General features: G+C 38.2%; 1 protein-coding gene across 3 annotated transcripts in view; it reads right to left on the bottom strand.

The window, feature by feature from the left end:
• Nucleotides 1–281: 281 nt before the first annotated feature.
• Nucleotides 282–15121, bottom strand: part of pnpla7b (patatin-like phospholipase domain containing 7b) — a 34704-nt gene continuing 19864 nt past the window's right edge. For 2 of the 3 annotated variants that reach the window (XM_084729328.1, XM_084729329.1), the window contains exons 19-35: nucleotides 14769–14892; nucleotides 13601–13790; nucleotides 13133–13282; nucleotides 12426–12489; nucleotides 11722–11890; nucleotides 9036–9218; nucleotides 8820–8938; nucleotides 6505–6661; nucleotides 6265–6381; nucleotides 5704–5773; nucleotides 4132–4248; nucleotides 2778–2926; nucleotides 2478–2630; nucleotides 2266–2382; nucleotides 1961–2045; nucleotides 1319–1449; nucleotides 282–1218 (exon numbers count right to left, since the gene is read on the bottom strand). In XM_084729328.1, coding sequence (XP_084585454.1) covers nucleotides 1159–1218; nucleotides 1319–1449; nucleotides 1961–2045; nucleotides 2266–2382; nucleotides 2478–2630; nucleotides 2778–2926; nucleotides 4132–4248; nucleotides 5704–5773; nucleotides 6265–6381; nucleotides 6505–6661; nucleotides 8820–8938; nucleotides 9036–9218; nucleotides 11722–11890; nucleotides 12426–12489; nucleotides 13133–13282; nucleotides 13601–13790; nucleotides 14769–14892 — 2155 coding nt within the window. In that variant the 3' untranslated portion in view covers nucleotides 282–1158. Of the gene's footprint in view, nucleotides 1219–1318; nucleotides 1450–1960; nucleotides 2046–2265; nucleotides 2454–2477; nucleotides 2631–2777; nucleotides 2927–4131; nucleotides 4249–5703; nucleotides 5774–6264; nucleotides 6382–6504; nucleotides 6662–8819; nucleotides 8939–9035; nucleotides 9219–11721; nucleotides 11891–12425; nucleotides 12490–13132; nucleotides 13283–13600; nucleotides 13791–14768; nucleotides 14893–15121 lie in introns of those variants that run through there. The other variant, XM_084729330.1, reaches the window with a different exon arrangement.

The following is a 15121-nucleotide window of genomic DNA, read 5'->3' as shown; positions in this document are numbered from 1 at the left end:
TTATTGATTTAGTGTCTAAATCGAGCCTTCATTGTCTCATGATAAATCATGCCTGGTGGTGGACACATTTGCACAGTGAAAGAGGAGCTGGAAAGGAACCAATTTAAATGTGGATGGTGTCATTATTTTATAGCCGTTAGACTGTGCAGTCAACATTTACTTCATAATGATAAATTAAGGTTAAAGAGTGTCTCTTTCTTAAATTCTCTCTCTCTTTTTCTTAAATTGTCAGGAAAAAGCCAAAATATTGTACTGCTGCTTAAACTGTCATGAAAATAAACTAGATACTTGGGCTCCAAGTAAGAAATATATTCATGATAAACATCTGAGGTGAGTGATTTGGCACATGTGGAAAAGGTTCTTTTAGTTACAGTTCACATTACGCAGATATCACTACAAACGTACTGTTTATATACTGTTATAACTTACATGTAAACATTATGAAATGCACTGAAGTGTTTTATGGGTCTGAGCTTATTATGGTAGGAAACAGCTCTGCAAACAACTGTCCCTAAAAAGTGGCACTGCATGTTATGAAATATTATGACTGTAGTGTATTTCAAGTTGTGTGTGATGTGCTTGTATGAAGATATCAGTCTTCTCTGGGTTTTCAAGGCTCTCATGGTGGCACAGTTCCAAATATTTTCTGTTTTTCCATGACTGTCACAGAGTGAGAGACTTCAATGAATATGTCAAAGAAGCAAAAAAACAAAACAAAAAACAAAATGAAATACACTGCTGTATTTCCTTAAATTACCAGATTTGTGTTTGTTATTCCCTGGTTTCTAAAAGAGAACAGACAGAATTCATAGATTTTCTCTGTCTGGAATACACATCTTCCAGATGTGTGACGTTGTATGAAATTTTAGGAATTTCATGAGTGTGAACCCTGCTTGTTACTGAGGTGTTTATGAAATTCATAAAGTGCAGGAAACAGTGAGACACACTGAGGCTCTTCACTCTATTAAAACATGAGCTTAACAAGAAAATCACTTGTGTGTCCTGCTCAAGTGTCTCTGAGTGGGTGTATTTGCTACCTGACTGCTCATTGGATCAGTGCAAGTTTCTCAAAGGTTACCAGAAATACTGCATTTGAATGTGTGTGTGTTGTGCACCACGGTCAGCAGCCCTGACAAACAGTCACAGGTTTGATGGACGTCACGGCTGAGGACTGGCATTCTGCGGTTGGCGTCTAATTCGGATTTGAATTTCCTCATCCTGTGAGAGAAAGAAAAAGAGAAAAGACATTACTGGCTTGCATTTATTACAAATATAAGCAGTGATGATTACATTAATGCATTTTTTTTTATATATATACTGTTTCAGCAGTGTCTGCCGTCTCCTCTCCCTCGGTGCATTCACTGCCGGGGGCAAACGCCTCAAAGTCTGATAGGGCGCTTTCCACCGCCTCCTCATCATAGTCTGTCTGGTACTCATCAGACAGTTCCTCTGAGGACAGATGAAGAGGACACAACATGAGCACATGCTTTTTAAAATCATTTTTAGAAGAATATTTGAAAAATATTGTCCCATTTCAAATCACAAAGTTAAATTATGTAGATTTGCACAAAGATAGTAGATTGTTTAAGACTATTGTAACAAAAAACACTCAAACTTTCCCCTTAAACTTCTGATCACATTTCAGGATGAACACAAGCTAATCTGTTTACAGATCAAATCATTAGACTTTCACAGAAACTTATCATATTTCTGTTCTATACGTTTTTTCCAGTGTAAATTTTTGTAATAAGATTCGCACTACATGCATGTTACAAATCAAAAACAGGCTTTACATTAACATTTCTTTCCATGGGCGCCGACTTGAGTTGAACACTGGGGGGACAAATCTGACCACTTTAGTCTATTATCTGGTGGTGGGATAAAACCCAATGTCCCCCCAAAGATGGCGCCTGTGTCTCTTCCTTTGGTTTGTGATTTCAATATTTGACTGATAACTAACCGTTGAATAAGGCATTTTTGACAGGTTCGATTCTGGACACGATCTCTGCCAGGTCAGTGAAGGAGGCGTTTGGACAGGTGACCACCTGAAAGACACAATCTGAATCATTCTGATGAAGACTTTACATCAGTTTCAGTTTCACTTTCTTCTGATTCTCCTCTTTATTCTAGCATTTGGCATCAACAAAAGAATAGCTAGAATTTATCTAACATTTATCAATATTTTCATATCTGCAGTGCAGCAACTTTGTCTTGACAAAGCTTTCACCTATTTGGAAATTAAACATAAGCATAGTTTGCACTCACATGGCCAGATTTGGTTTTGTGGAACTCCTCCTGATGTCTGTCCTTCATCATGCTGTCCACCACGCCGCTGCGCTGCCACACATCGAACAGCGTCTTTCCGTGCTGGTAGCCCACCTCCTACAGACACAGTGAAGGAGGGTCAGAGTGACGCTCAGACCCAGCAGATGGCAGCGATGCAAGGAACAGCACTGAGGAACAGAGAGGACACTCACAGCGATCTCGTCGAACTTTCCGAACTCCAGCGTGCCGTAGTGGTCGATGGGCGGCCGGATGTACTCACAGTAGTCACTGTCTTTGACCAGTTCCAGCTGCCGCACACAGCAGACGTAGGCAAGCCGGGTTTGGATCTCTGCCATGTTCAGGACCTGAAGGTGGAATTATTTACAGCTGGATGTGAAGGTCAATTTCACTACATTTCACTGCTCTTATGTAGATTCGATTAGATTTGTGATTTTTCTTCTTGTAAATGGCCACAAGAATAACAACAGAGGACATCTGACATGGAAGCTTACCTTCACTTTCTCAGCCAGAGGGTTTAAGCGTTTCCATAGCAGCCACCAGCCGTTCAGGGAGTCACCATAGTTGGTCAGGTTGGTTTCATCGCGACTTCCTACATCAATCGCAATCACAACCTTGGCCCCCATGGAGCGAGCCACATCAGCTGCATACCAAAAGAGAAAAACACATTTAATCTGAGTCTTAAAGGTCTGTTTTCTCAATCGGCTTCTTATTACGAGCAATGAGGTCTGACATTGGCCATTTCAGTTTTGGTAATTACACATGAAAGATGTATGTATTTGGGTTTGCTATGCTGCATCCACACAAATTATGCACATTATTTGAGTACTTTTACTCAGTATTTTACTCAATATTTTATAGTCATGAAGATTTAGAGGTATAGACAAGATCTGAAACCAAGCTTTCAGGGTGCTTTAAAGGAGAAGTCCACCAATTTTACAAGTCAAGGCTGTTTCCTGGTGTTGGAGAGTACTTATACATATGTGAAAACAGCTGTACAAAACCTTTTGCATCTCCATAGGGAGCTGAGAAACTGCAGGTCTGATACATCTTCTCAAGTGATGACACCTGAGTCAGCATTAGTTGGAGCTGAAGACTACATGTTTGAAAATAAAAAAATCTGGAGGTAGAAAGATGAGAGCTTACCAGACGTCTGTTGCTAACTCCTTATCTCTGCTTGAGGCTATTGTCTCAAGGCTACATTACCATAGCTAGCATAACATACTCAAATCTCTCTAACCAAACTTTTGGCAGCAAAGTTGCACTGTCGGTAATCGCACTAGATTTTGAAAAAGAGGAATGTATGGAAGGTAAAATATGAAATCTCTCCTTACGATTCTTCTTTTATTGTTTTTGTTTTAGCTGTCCATCACAAGTCTGATACTGTTATAGTGGAATGGCCAGGTATCACCAGGTCAGAGTTTTATCAGGCTCAGTCAGTGACAGTGTATTTGCAGAGATGCATGAGGGCAGATAGTGTAGATGAAACAGTTAAAGCGAGAAATTATTTGTTTTCTGGTATGAAAATAAGAAGCACAAGGATTTCCATTTTTTAAATTTACATGAAAAATGTAAAAACTAAATAATAATGATCTGTATTTGTTGTACTCAAACAAGTTGAACAGTTTTGGATGGGTGACATTTTCATTCTGATGTGTTGTTTGTGAACTGTAAATTCATAAATAGTAATGACTTAGTATAATTGCAACAATTATCCCTTTTAACAGTATATATTTATGTCTCTAGATCCTTCCTTTGTTCCTTTATCTTTATGGAATATAGAGTTCCCACTCATATGAAGCACAGGCAGCAAAGTCCACTACCACCCTTTGTACCAGTGCTCCTCACCAGGCAGGTTGTTGATGTACCCCCCGTCCATGAGTAAGTGTCCATCTTTGGGATCACAAAGAGGTGGCAGATAGCCAGACAGAGACATGCTGGCCCGGACGTATCGCCACAATGAACCTGCAGAGAAGAGACGTGTGTGTTTAAAGGACTGGCAAACAGAAAAAAAAGACAGTGGTAGCTGACTTTCAACAGTATTACAACAGGCTTCTCATTACATAACCAAGTCCAAGATATTAACAAAACACAGCAGTTTAATATTTTAGTTCCTTATCATTACAAATCACATGTAAGACCCCAATTTTTAAAAAGTACTGACGCTGTGTAAAACAGATAAAAAACAGAATGAACTGATTTGCAAAAACTTTTTGACCTATATGTAATTGAATATAGAATGAATACAAGATATTTAATGTTCAAACTGATAAACTTGACTGTTTTTTGTAAATTTACACTCATTCTGAATTTGTTTACTGCATCCTGTTTCAAAAACATTACAAAACACTGGGGAAAGTTGAGGGATGCTCAAAAAAATACCTGTTTGAAACATTCAAAAGGGAAAAAGGTTAAATGGTAACAGGTGACAGCATCATGATTGGGTATTAAAGGAGTATCCTCGAAAGGCTCAGTGGTTCACAACATAAATCGGGTGAGGTTCACCACTTTTTGAAAAACTGTGTGGGTAAATAGTCTAACAGTTTAAGGACAATGTTTCTCAACACAAAACTGCAGGAATTCACCATCTGCAATCCATAATATCATTAAAACATTCAGAGAATCCAGAAAAATCTCTTCATGGCATCATGGGTAACTGTCACATCTGTGAAGGTCCCATTAATTCTGAAAGGTACAGCCCGGTTTTGGAGCGACATATGCTGCCATCCAGATGATGTCTTCTTCAGAGACGTCCCTGCTTATTTCAGTGAGACACTGCTAAGACACATTGTGGACGTGTTCCAACAGCGTGTCTTCATAGTAAAAGAGTTCAGGTAGTAGACTGACCTGCCTGCAGTCCAGACCTGTCTACCATTAAAAATGTGTGGTGCATTATGAAGCACAAAATACGACAACAGAGACCTCAGACTGTTGAGCTCCTGAAGTCATATATCAAGCAAGAATGAGAACGAATTTCACTTTCAAAACTTAAATGATTAGTGTCCTCAGTTCACAAACACTGACTGAGTGCTGTTAAAAGAAAAGCTGATGTATCACAGTGGTAAACATGATCCTGTGCTTATCAAGAAAAAACAATAATGTTAATCAGTTTGAGCATTAAATATCTTGTCTTTGTACTGTATTCAACTGAATATAGGTCAACAAGTTTTGCAAAGCATTACATTCTGTTTTTATTTATATTTTACACAACGTCCCAACTTTTTTTGGAACTGGGGTTGTACATGCTTCTCCACCATCCACCAACCATTTGTTTCAGTAAAAAGGTCTTTCATGTAAAAATATGTTTTCAGAAGGGATTCCAAAAATATAAATGTAGTCATATTCTGAAATCTTTAGAAAGAGGATGTTTTCCAAATAAAAAGAGGAAGAAGAAGAAAAAGAGTTGAAAGTGTCACAGACCGTCAGTATGAACTCTCATGGAGGAGGCTGTGATATCTGTTGTGATGTTGAAATAGGGCAGCCACAGGTCCTGACAAAGGAGAGGTGGTAGGTATTGTTAAGTATGAGACCAGTACTGTTGGAAGTTACAAGTAACAAGTGTTTGTTTTCATCAGTGTATAATCATCTGAAAATAAGAACTATGTTTTCCACATTAGAATGAGCACTTTATATCTATGAACAAACTGAACATGGGCGTTTGACATGTTTCACTATTTTTTGTGAGTTTCATGACCACCATAGTTTCTCTTACATGCTTGGAAGGGGAGGGTGAGATGAGGTGGGTGCAATCTGCAAGCTCACTGCTAGATCTTGCTAAATCCTACACACCGGTCCTTTAACCCATGGAAATAACCAAAAAATTTAATATTCACCCAAAATACTTAAAGGATCAGTGTGTAGTGTTTACAACTGAACTGGTGGCAACAGTGATTTGGAACAATAACAACCCTCTCTTAAATTTGTCTAATAATTCATTTTGCTTCACTTATTCTTTGTCTTTTCAGAAACCTCTGACCATACCTCTATCTGTTTGCCCTTAAAGACGGAGCTGATGCTGGAGTTAAAAGAAGCTCCAGAAAACATGGAGGTAACAGGGTAGGTCAGATCCAAGATCTTCTTAAAGTAAGAGGTCATATCCTGAGGAGGGAAGTTACAAAAGGAAATGAAAGAAGAGAAAACACAGAGAAGTTGATAAAAATGAGAGCAGAAGTCATGATGAAAAGACTGAATGTTTTCAAAGGTGCTCATCAGTCAACACACCATGGCCCACTCCCGAGCCCGGACCCTCATGCGACTGTTGCTCTTCTCCTCAGCGTACAGAGCTCCCATGAAGGAGCCGATGGAGGTGCCACCCACCAGGTCGATAGGGATCCCTGCCTCATTCAGGGCCCGCAGGATGCCCACCTGAGAGCAGCCCCTGAAGAGAGACAGTCCTCCATTAAATAACATCGCACATTACTATCAAAATGTTTATTTTCCATCAGTCTAATTTACATATTTTAACATATTAAAAACTGTCTGTAGATTACTGCATGTTGTCTATGGAATTATACAATATGTCAAATCTGTGAAAAAGTTTCAGCTGTGTAAATGATAAGCTGGAGGTACAGTGGTTTGCAGAGCCACAGGTGCACAGGTAGGTGCCACTAACCACACAAACACTCTACTAATGAATAATGGAGACCAGGGGAAATCAGTGGATGCAGTAACTGCTGATAAGTAACTGGCATGTGAAAGCATTCTAACTGCTGTGGTGACATGTCTTAGACACAGGTGTCTCAGGTCACAGTCCCTACCTTGTCAGAGCTCCAGGACAAGCCAGAGCAGTGAGAAAAAGAAACAAGTCAATCAGAATACAAGCAATAACACAATACACCTGCTTACTGGGGAATACATATTTTGTAAATATGTTTGCTGCCAGCATGGAGATGAATACATTTTATTTTAGCATTTACTCCTATCATTCTAATTCAAAACTTTATTATCTATGTCATGTTAGTCATTACATATAATGCACTTAGCATAAAAAACTGTCCTGTACTGCCACCTTGTATTAGAGTGCTGCTAACACAGGTTCAGTGTGTGCAATAAAAAATATTACAATGGTTTCTATGCTTTATCAAACTTTGCATTACAAAATAAATTACTTAATTGACAGCAGCAACTGTGATGATGTAGTGATACATATTGTTATGTATATATACATATAGTTATTATGTATACTCTCTTTTGTGAATGTGAAGTGCTTTTCCATTGACATTGAACATGATTAAACACTGGCTACAGTGTACTGTTTTCATGTTTGGACCTATTTTTCAATTGACAAGATTGTGACAAGATCAAATAATTTTCATTAATTTCTGACATTTTATGGACCAAATGACTAATTGATTAGTGGAAAAATTATTGCCAGATCGATATTTTTCACCAACAATGATCGATCAATCATGAATATAATGAACAGATTGATTGGCAACAAATTATTTGCAGCCCTAATCTTGATGCATGTTATTACGAACACATACATGTTAAATAATCTCATTGGTTTAATTTCCTCTCATCAGGAAAATGATATAGAATATTTTAGACCACTGAATTATAAGAATATAATTAAGATACTGCTAAGTTTCTTCCATAGTCTTTTTATTGATTTGGTTACCCAAATAAACTCTCCTGTGACCCACTTGTGGGTCCCGACCCAGTGTTTGGGAATGATGCTCTATAATGAACCTTCATGATCAAGGTGACAAGTAGCAACATGTAGTCACAAAAGAACAAGAGGATCATAGAGACACACTGATGCCTGTAGTATTCCCAAAATATTCGTGTAATATTTCTAGGATCATTCAGCCGACTCTGTAACAAACTACTTTAAGGGAAACATGACTATAGAATTACTTTTTATCAGAAGGTTAGGGCCATCACCCCTATTGAAAATTAACAAATCCCTGTCTGGCTACAGCTTGTGCTTAAGCAAAAAGTGTTAACAAGACTACATAGATTTGCTTCCAAAGGTAGCAATGAATTGAAATGAAAAGGTGAAAACCAATGTGTAGTTAATGTCTTCTTTGTTCACTAGGGATATAAGGGTACCAAACACTTGTATAATATACAATAATACCACAATAAAAATGATATTTATTACGATATTAAAAAACAATGACAAGTTGAAAAAATGATCAAACACTAAATCTGATATATATAGTATTTTTTGTTCATATAGATTTAGTTTTTCCTTTAACTAACATGGCCTATGTATGTGCAAAACATTGGCATGAACTGTCTTTGGCAATGAATGTTTGCCGCATTGTTTTTTTGTAACTGTACATGCACAAATCAGTGGGTAGAAGTTGTTTTATAGAATAAAAAACAATGATTAACCATGTGATATCATGGAAAATACTGTGATAGTGGTATGTTATTGAGACATTTATTATTTATTCATATTTGATACATTGTCCACAGAAAACTAAAATCACCAACATGATGCGTTCCTTACTGTGATTTCATAGGCCATATAGAATTAGACTCACACCAGTCATGAGGAGGTCTATGTATTTGTATGTATACAGTACCTGGCACCTCCTCCACCCAGAATAAGAGCGATGCTGTTTCCTGTCAGGATCCTAGCCAGACGGGAGAAGTCAGAGTGACGATCTGGACACTTTTCAAACACACGCTGGTATAGCTCTCTCTGAAAACCAAACACACACAGAAACAGACTTGACAGACTTGTTAACTGAGTGAGAACTGCAGATACAAGATGTGGTTGGTTGGTTGGTGGCTTGTACCAGCTTTGGTAAACTCCTCTTGGAGAAGACTCTGCGGGGGCAGGACAGATGATGGTGTCTGGAGATCCAGCTCCGCATGTTGAGCCACTCGGCCGTCCCTTTGGGCGGTGGGCCGTCCTCTCTGTGCAGCAGCACCAGCTGCTTCTGAGCACGGACCGCACTGCCCTCCAACATCCGCTCCAACTACAGGTTGGACGGAGACCCAGTGCAGTTCACAAACATTGTGATGATGTAGCTCAAATCAAATATCAACATCTAAATGTTACAGACACAGCTGTTTCTGTGCCTGTTTCCCTACAGAACCAAACAGTTTGTTAAGATGAACTAAGCTCATTCCTCCATCCATATATTCATTGTTTATACTGAATTACCCTGAAACTGAACATGTGCATGTGATTTTTCCTAAAATAAAGAATAGTACTACAACTTGACAAGAAACTCTAAACATCAGGAATCTTTCTCCTCATCTTAATAACAACAGTAGTGTCTCAGACATTTTGCCTCATGTACACAGCCGACATAAAGGGTGACTCTGACATTTTTCAACCTGGACCCCATTTTATATCTTTTTTGTCTACGTGACTAATGTGGACAACAAGTTTTGGAATTGGTCCAGTACTGAGGAAGAGCCCTGCAGCTGTCAGAAACTGAGCTGCAATGTAATGCTTCTGAGCAACTGCACTCTATCAAAGTATGTCTACTAAAAGTGCTTGTTTAATCACGGACAGACTCAGATTGTTATTCCAAGTATCTGATATCATCATGGAAACAATGCCTATATCACGCTTTTATTACTTTTATTACACGCTTTATTACTTTTTACTGTTTTTTTGTTTTTTTTACGAAACTGGCAACCTGATTTTTAAAATTGATTACAAGTTCTTTTACTTTTTTTTTTTTCATAAAACTTTGAATAAATTTGCTCCTCCTTACATCAGGGATTTTCTTTCTGTTCCAGTCAGATCACTGAGGTCCTCCACCACTTTTCTTTTAAATGTTCCTTATGAGTCTCATAAACATACCAGTGAGAACCTCTTCTGTTTTTGCACCTCTAACCCAGGGCTCTGCAACCTTTACAAACAAAAGAGACATTCTTGGCAAACAAAAAGAAAAAAATCTGTCTGGAGCTGCAATAATTAAATTCTCTCTTTTCTCTGAAGACTTGTTTTTTATTTGGCATCCACAGCTTATGGAGAGCCAAGTAGATGAGCCACCGTCAAATTTAGAGGAAAAGATGTAGATGTAGGCTGTGATGCACATTTTAATTGACAAACTTTTTTTAAATTTGGCGTATAGGCTACATATTTTACAGTTGGCAAATGTTAAGAATCACTGTAAAAAAAAAATAGCTGTGATGACTCAGGATATCAAGGCAACGTATTTCAATAGATTTAAGTTTTGAGTCAAACTCAAACTTTCAAGTTCTGAAATAAGTTTTTAAAAAGTTTTGCCAACATATAATTTTTAGTTGAGTTACTTCTTTAGATAAACTTGAATCTTTGAGTTTTAGAAATTAGAAAAAGATGTATTTCAAATTTTGGTCACAGTAATCTGAACTGTCATTATTTTAGTGCCTGAAAATTAAAATTAAATTAAAATATTAAAATTTTAACCATCATTCACTTGAATCACTTGATTTTTTTTAAAAACAGTGTTTTGGGTTTTCTCCATCTCAAAGATTTAAATTTATCTAAAGAAGAAAAGTAAATTATCTTAAGACAAGTAGTTGGTCAATTTTCTTTCAAAACTTAAAGAGTTTGAGTCGGGTTAAAAGATAATCTATTACAGTCTGTTGCCTTGAAATTTTGTGTCGTCTCAAAGTTTTCATCCACTCACAACAATGATAAGTGAAAACTAAAAAGTTAAAAAGAACTGTTATTCATATCCATATAATTTTTTGCAAACATCACAGTGAGCCACTGGAGAGGGGCTTAAGAGCCGCATGTGGCCCCAGAGCCACAGGTTGAAGACCCCTACCCTAAACTGTGGAACTCACTGTTTTTGAAAATCAGAATAGCAAGCTTTCTCTGTATTTTTAAAAGAAACTAATGATCTGTTTAGTCTGGTTTTTCATTTTTAATTGGGAGTAATCCTACAATCTGGGTCTTTTAAGCTTCAATCATTGGTTTTCACAATATTTTTATCCTTAGTGTTTCTTTTACTTTATCTTACTGACTTTAATTTATTGTTTTTTGTTTGTTTTTTATTGTTGTAATTTTATTCTTGGAAAAAAAAGTTATTGATTTTTTATTAATCTATTTGTTCCCTGTCTGTTGATTTAATTTTTCTACATGAACCACTTTGGGCTGCATGTGTGTATGAAAGGTGCCATATAAATAAAACTGAGTTGAGTTGAGTTTTCTTGGAAGCGTAAAATCCTTTTTAACCACAAACAGCCATTTTATCGCTTTATCGACAGACTCCATTTACAGAAACAGTAAGTTAACATACTCGACAGGGTGAGATTTCCCAGGATTACACAGCAGCCTGTTTCATGGCTACCGGCTGCAGTGCTCTCCCTAAATACTGGACCAATTTAGAAACTGTTGTTTCCATTAGTCATTTAGACGCAAACACATGGGAAAATAGGGGCTAAAAAATACAGAAGTTCTTTAAAGCTGAATCCTTACTGCAGCGGTCCAGGAAAGCTACAGGAGCTAACAGCTGTGAGTGTATTCACACTGACCTCACCCACAGTGGGCTCCTGCTCACCAAGTCCCACAATGATGATGCAGTCAGCCTGGCGGATGCAGCGCTGTGTCCAAGGTGTGAGGCTGGAGTCAGACTGGTAAAGGACGATGCGATGGATGTCCTCCTGCTGCCCGAGCCAGCTGGACAGACGGTACTCATGGACACTTTCAAACATGAAGTACAAATATCAGCCAGCTTGCAACATATGTCACCTGTTACTGTATGTATACAACGTTTAGCAACGCTTTACATTAAGACACCTGTAATAAGTGTTTAATTATTAATAAGATCCTTCTAAACTCTTACAAGATGCTTCTTCATATTATTATGTGTAATAAGACTATATAAGTGTTAATATTAGCATCATAAACACATTTATTGTCAGATCACATTTACTTATAAAAAATATAGTATGAAAATATATTGTTATTTTACGAAACTTGTTAAAAGTTTATAGACTGCTTTATTAAAATTGATGCATAAGCTGAAGAACATATAGAAGAATATAATGCATAATAATCTTAAAAAGCATGTCATATTACCTATTAACACTTCTTGTTTTGCAGGGAAAGTGACATACGTCTCAATCAACATCTTGTTTTCAGAAAGAACCAAACATACCCAGTGATGGCTCATAAGATTTTTAAAAATGTGGACACATGGTTTATTTATAGTTTGATCACTTAATCACATGTCTACCTGTCCAGAGCAGCAGAGCCAAGTCGCTGCTTGATGATGTCACTGGTCAGGAGTAGAGTGGGGCCTTCACAAAACAGAAACACATCAAACTTTTTTAGTTTTCAAAATATGGTATGAATATGACATTACTGTGAATGAAAGTGCAGCAACTAAATTTCTTTAGGACAGGCAGTTCATGGTATCGAGTTAGAAATGCAGGTCTTGCGTTTGTATATTATCTTTATCTGTGTCTCGTGTCTGTACACACACTTTCTTCATTAGAAGGATTTTGAGTAAAGGCCCTTTCAAACAATACCTCCCAATAGAAGCTGAAAAAACAAAGTAATTTCAGATGTTAAACTGACAGCAACAACAGTGCAACATTGTAAGGGCAGCCATTAACCCTGCAATATGCAGGATAGGAATGCTTGACCACAAAAAAAATTAGGTTTTAGCTTTCAGCAGAGATATCTCTATCTTGTTTTTGCATGTTAGTTGTTCAAGAAGAGCCTGGAGAACTGCTGCTGTTTTTCCACTTCCATATATTTCTAAATTTATTTTTGATGAATCATGATTCTTCAGGTAACCTTTAAAAGTGGATTAAGCACTGTAAATATATACTGTATGTGTGTGTGTGTGTGTGTGTGTGTGTGCGTGTGTGTGTGTGTGTGTGTGTGTGTGTGTGTGTGTGTGTGTGTGTGTGTGTGTGCGTGTGTGTATGTGTGTACCGATGCCACTGAGTGCATGCTGCAGCTCCAGAGTGAAGGCAGTGAGGGGAACCTCCTCAGACACCGGCAGGATGGCCACAGTGGACAGGTTAGAGGCTGGATTCCCAGCATCCCACTTACTGGTGGGAGTGTGGAGAGCCAGACTGCGAGCTGCAGGACAGAGGACCAGTTTACTCAATGGATATTTTAGAAAGAAAAGTGCCTTTTTAAAATATATGATAATTCACTGTATGTATATGCTCTTTTATGCCCTATCTGGAATATGTCTTGATTTCTGTCTGATTCATACTGACATTCAACATATTTTGTAGTTTTCTGTGGCTGGTGCATGTCTTTCACACTCAGCCAGGTAATATTTCAAAGGTCACCCTGATCTCCACATGATAACTGGTGACATTCCTCTTATTGGTAGAGTAAATAAATTCCATCCCACCCAGACACACACTGACAGAAATGGTATGTGATTACCAGCCAGGGGTCCATTGACCTGCTGCATGTTTCCCAGGATCTTCTGTCCCAGCAGATGAATCAGCCTGGTGACAACCTGAGGATACCTTCTTTTGATGGAGTTCAAGGCCCCCTCAGGCAGCTTGGCCAGCTCTGAGTCCCTGACAGCATGGACTGTGGTGGCTCGGTTCATGTGGGTGAGGGCCTCAACCTGGATGATACACAAAACAGGTGATTGACTGCAGTTTGTAGTAAATGAAAATGTTTTTCCTAAGCAGTCTGTTATTCTCTCTTTAGATTTACCAGCCATGACTGCGTGGCTGGTATTGTTTTCAGTTTGTCAGTCTATGTGTGTGTGTGTGTGTGTGTGTGTGTGTGTGTGTGTGTGTGTTTGTCATGATGGCAAAATATGGTCCTGGAAACACCACAACACTATAGCAGGAATTACCACAGAAGTTGTTTTGAGTAGGTTAGAGTTTGTCAGTGATTAAAGGCTGCAACTTCTCAAGACCAAAGCAAAATCCCCGAATGTGTGCTGTTTCCAAACTATGGGAATTTCCAGCACATGACCCATCACATCATTTCCTCTGGGTAATAACAATGTAATAATGACGACAGAGTACTCATGGGTTGGAACTTCAACATGTTGACAGGCACTGCAGCTAGTTTACCCTGTGAGACAACTGGATTTGCAAGATTACAAGATCACACGAGAATCCATCTTGCCAAACTCCAAGCTATCCGTTTGTGTCCACACCTGAGCTGGTGTGAGCCTATCGGTGTCCTCATGGGGATTATTGACAGCTACAGGTGTAGTGTAGATACTGTGATAGCATCAGTTATATCAGAACTGGAGAGTATTTCTTCCTTGAAAGAAGAGCAAAGAACCACACTGAAGGCTTTCAACAATGGAAAAGATGTTTTTGCTCTTCTTCTGGTCAGCTTTGGCTTCGGTTCAGTGAGTTGATCTGATTGGTTGAAGTTAGCTCCTATTAGACAGATGGTTCATCCAATCACTCACCAAGTGTCTTTTTTTTAAAGTGCCTCCCCTTTTCTAAACAGTTTCTATGTATGATTTCCCAGAAGGGCCTGTGTAATAAACCATCTGGTGTGTCAGATTAGCGGCTAGTGTGATCCTGTCAAAAGACAGTCACTAGTTTTTATTCTAAAACACTTTCTGACCACTCACCACACCAATTAGATCCCCACGGCCATACTCTCCAGCCAGCTCCTTCTTCCCATCATCCTTTGCAATGACAGAGCGCAATCGGCCACTGAGGACGATGAAGGTGCTGTCTGACTTGTCTCCTTGTCTAAAAACAGAAAATGACAAAATCCAGCATTACCATTCACACACTTGAATGATTTAACTTATCTAGTTGTACAGACATTTATTTTTCTTTCACATATTTATATGGATTTATAATATAAGTTTTTATAAATCCTAAAGTATACTTGTATCCTTGCACAAGTTGTTCTTGTGTCTCCAAAACACAACAAGTAAGTAAAATCATAAGAATGAGCTGAACTTATATAATTGAA

Source organism: Lutjanus erythropterus, chromosome 10, assembly GCF_056507025.1.
Source record: "Lutjanus erythropterus isolate fLutEry1 chromosome 10, fLutEry1.hap2, whole genome shotgun sequence".
NCBI lineage: Eukaryota > Metazoa > Chordata > Actinopteri > Lutjaniformes > Lutjanidae > Lutjanus > Lutjanus erythropterus.
The sequence above is the reverse complement of the archived record's forward strand: the minus strand, read 5'-3'. Positions and strand labels throughout refer to the sequence as shown.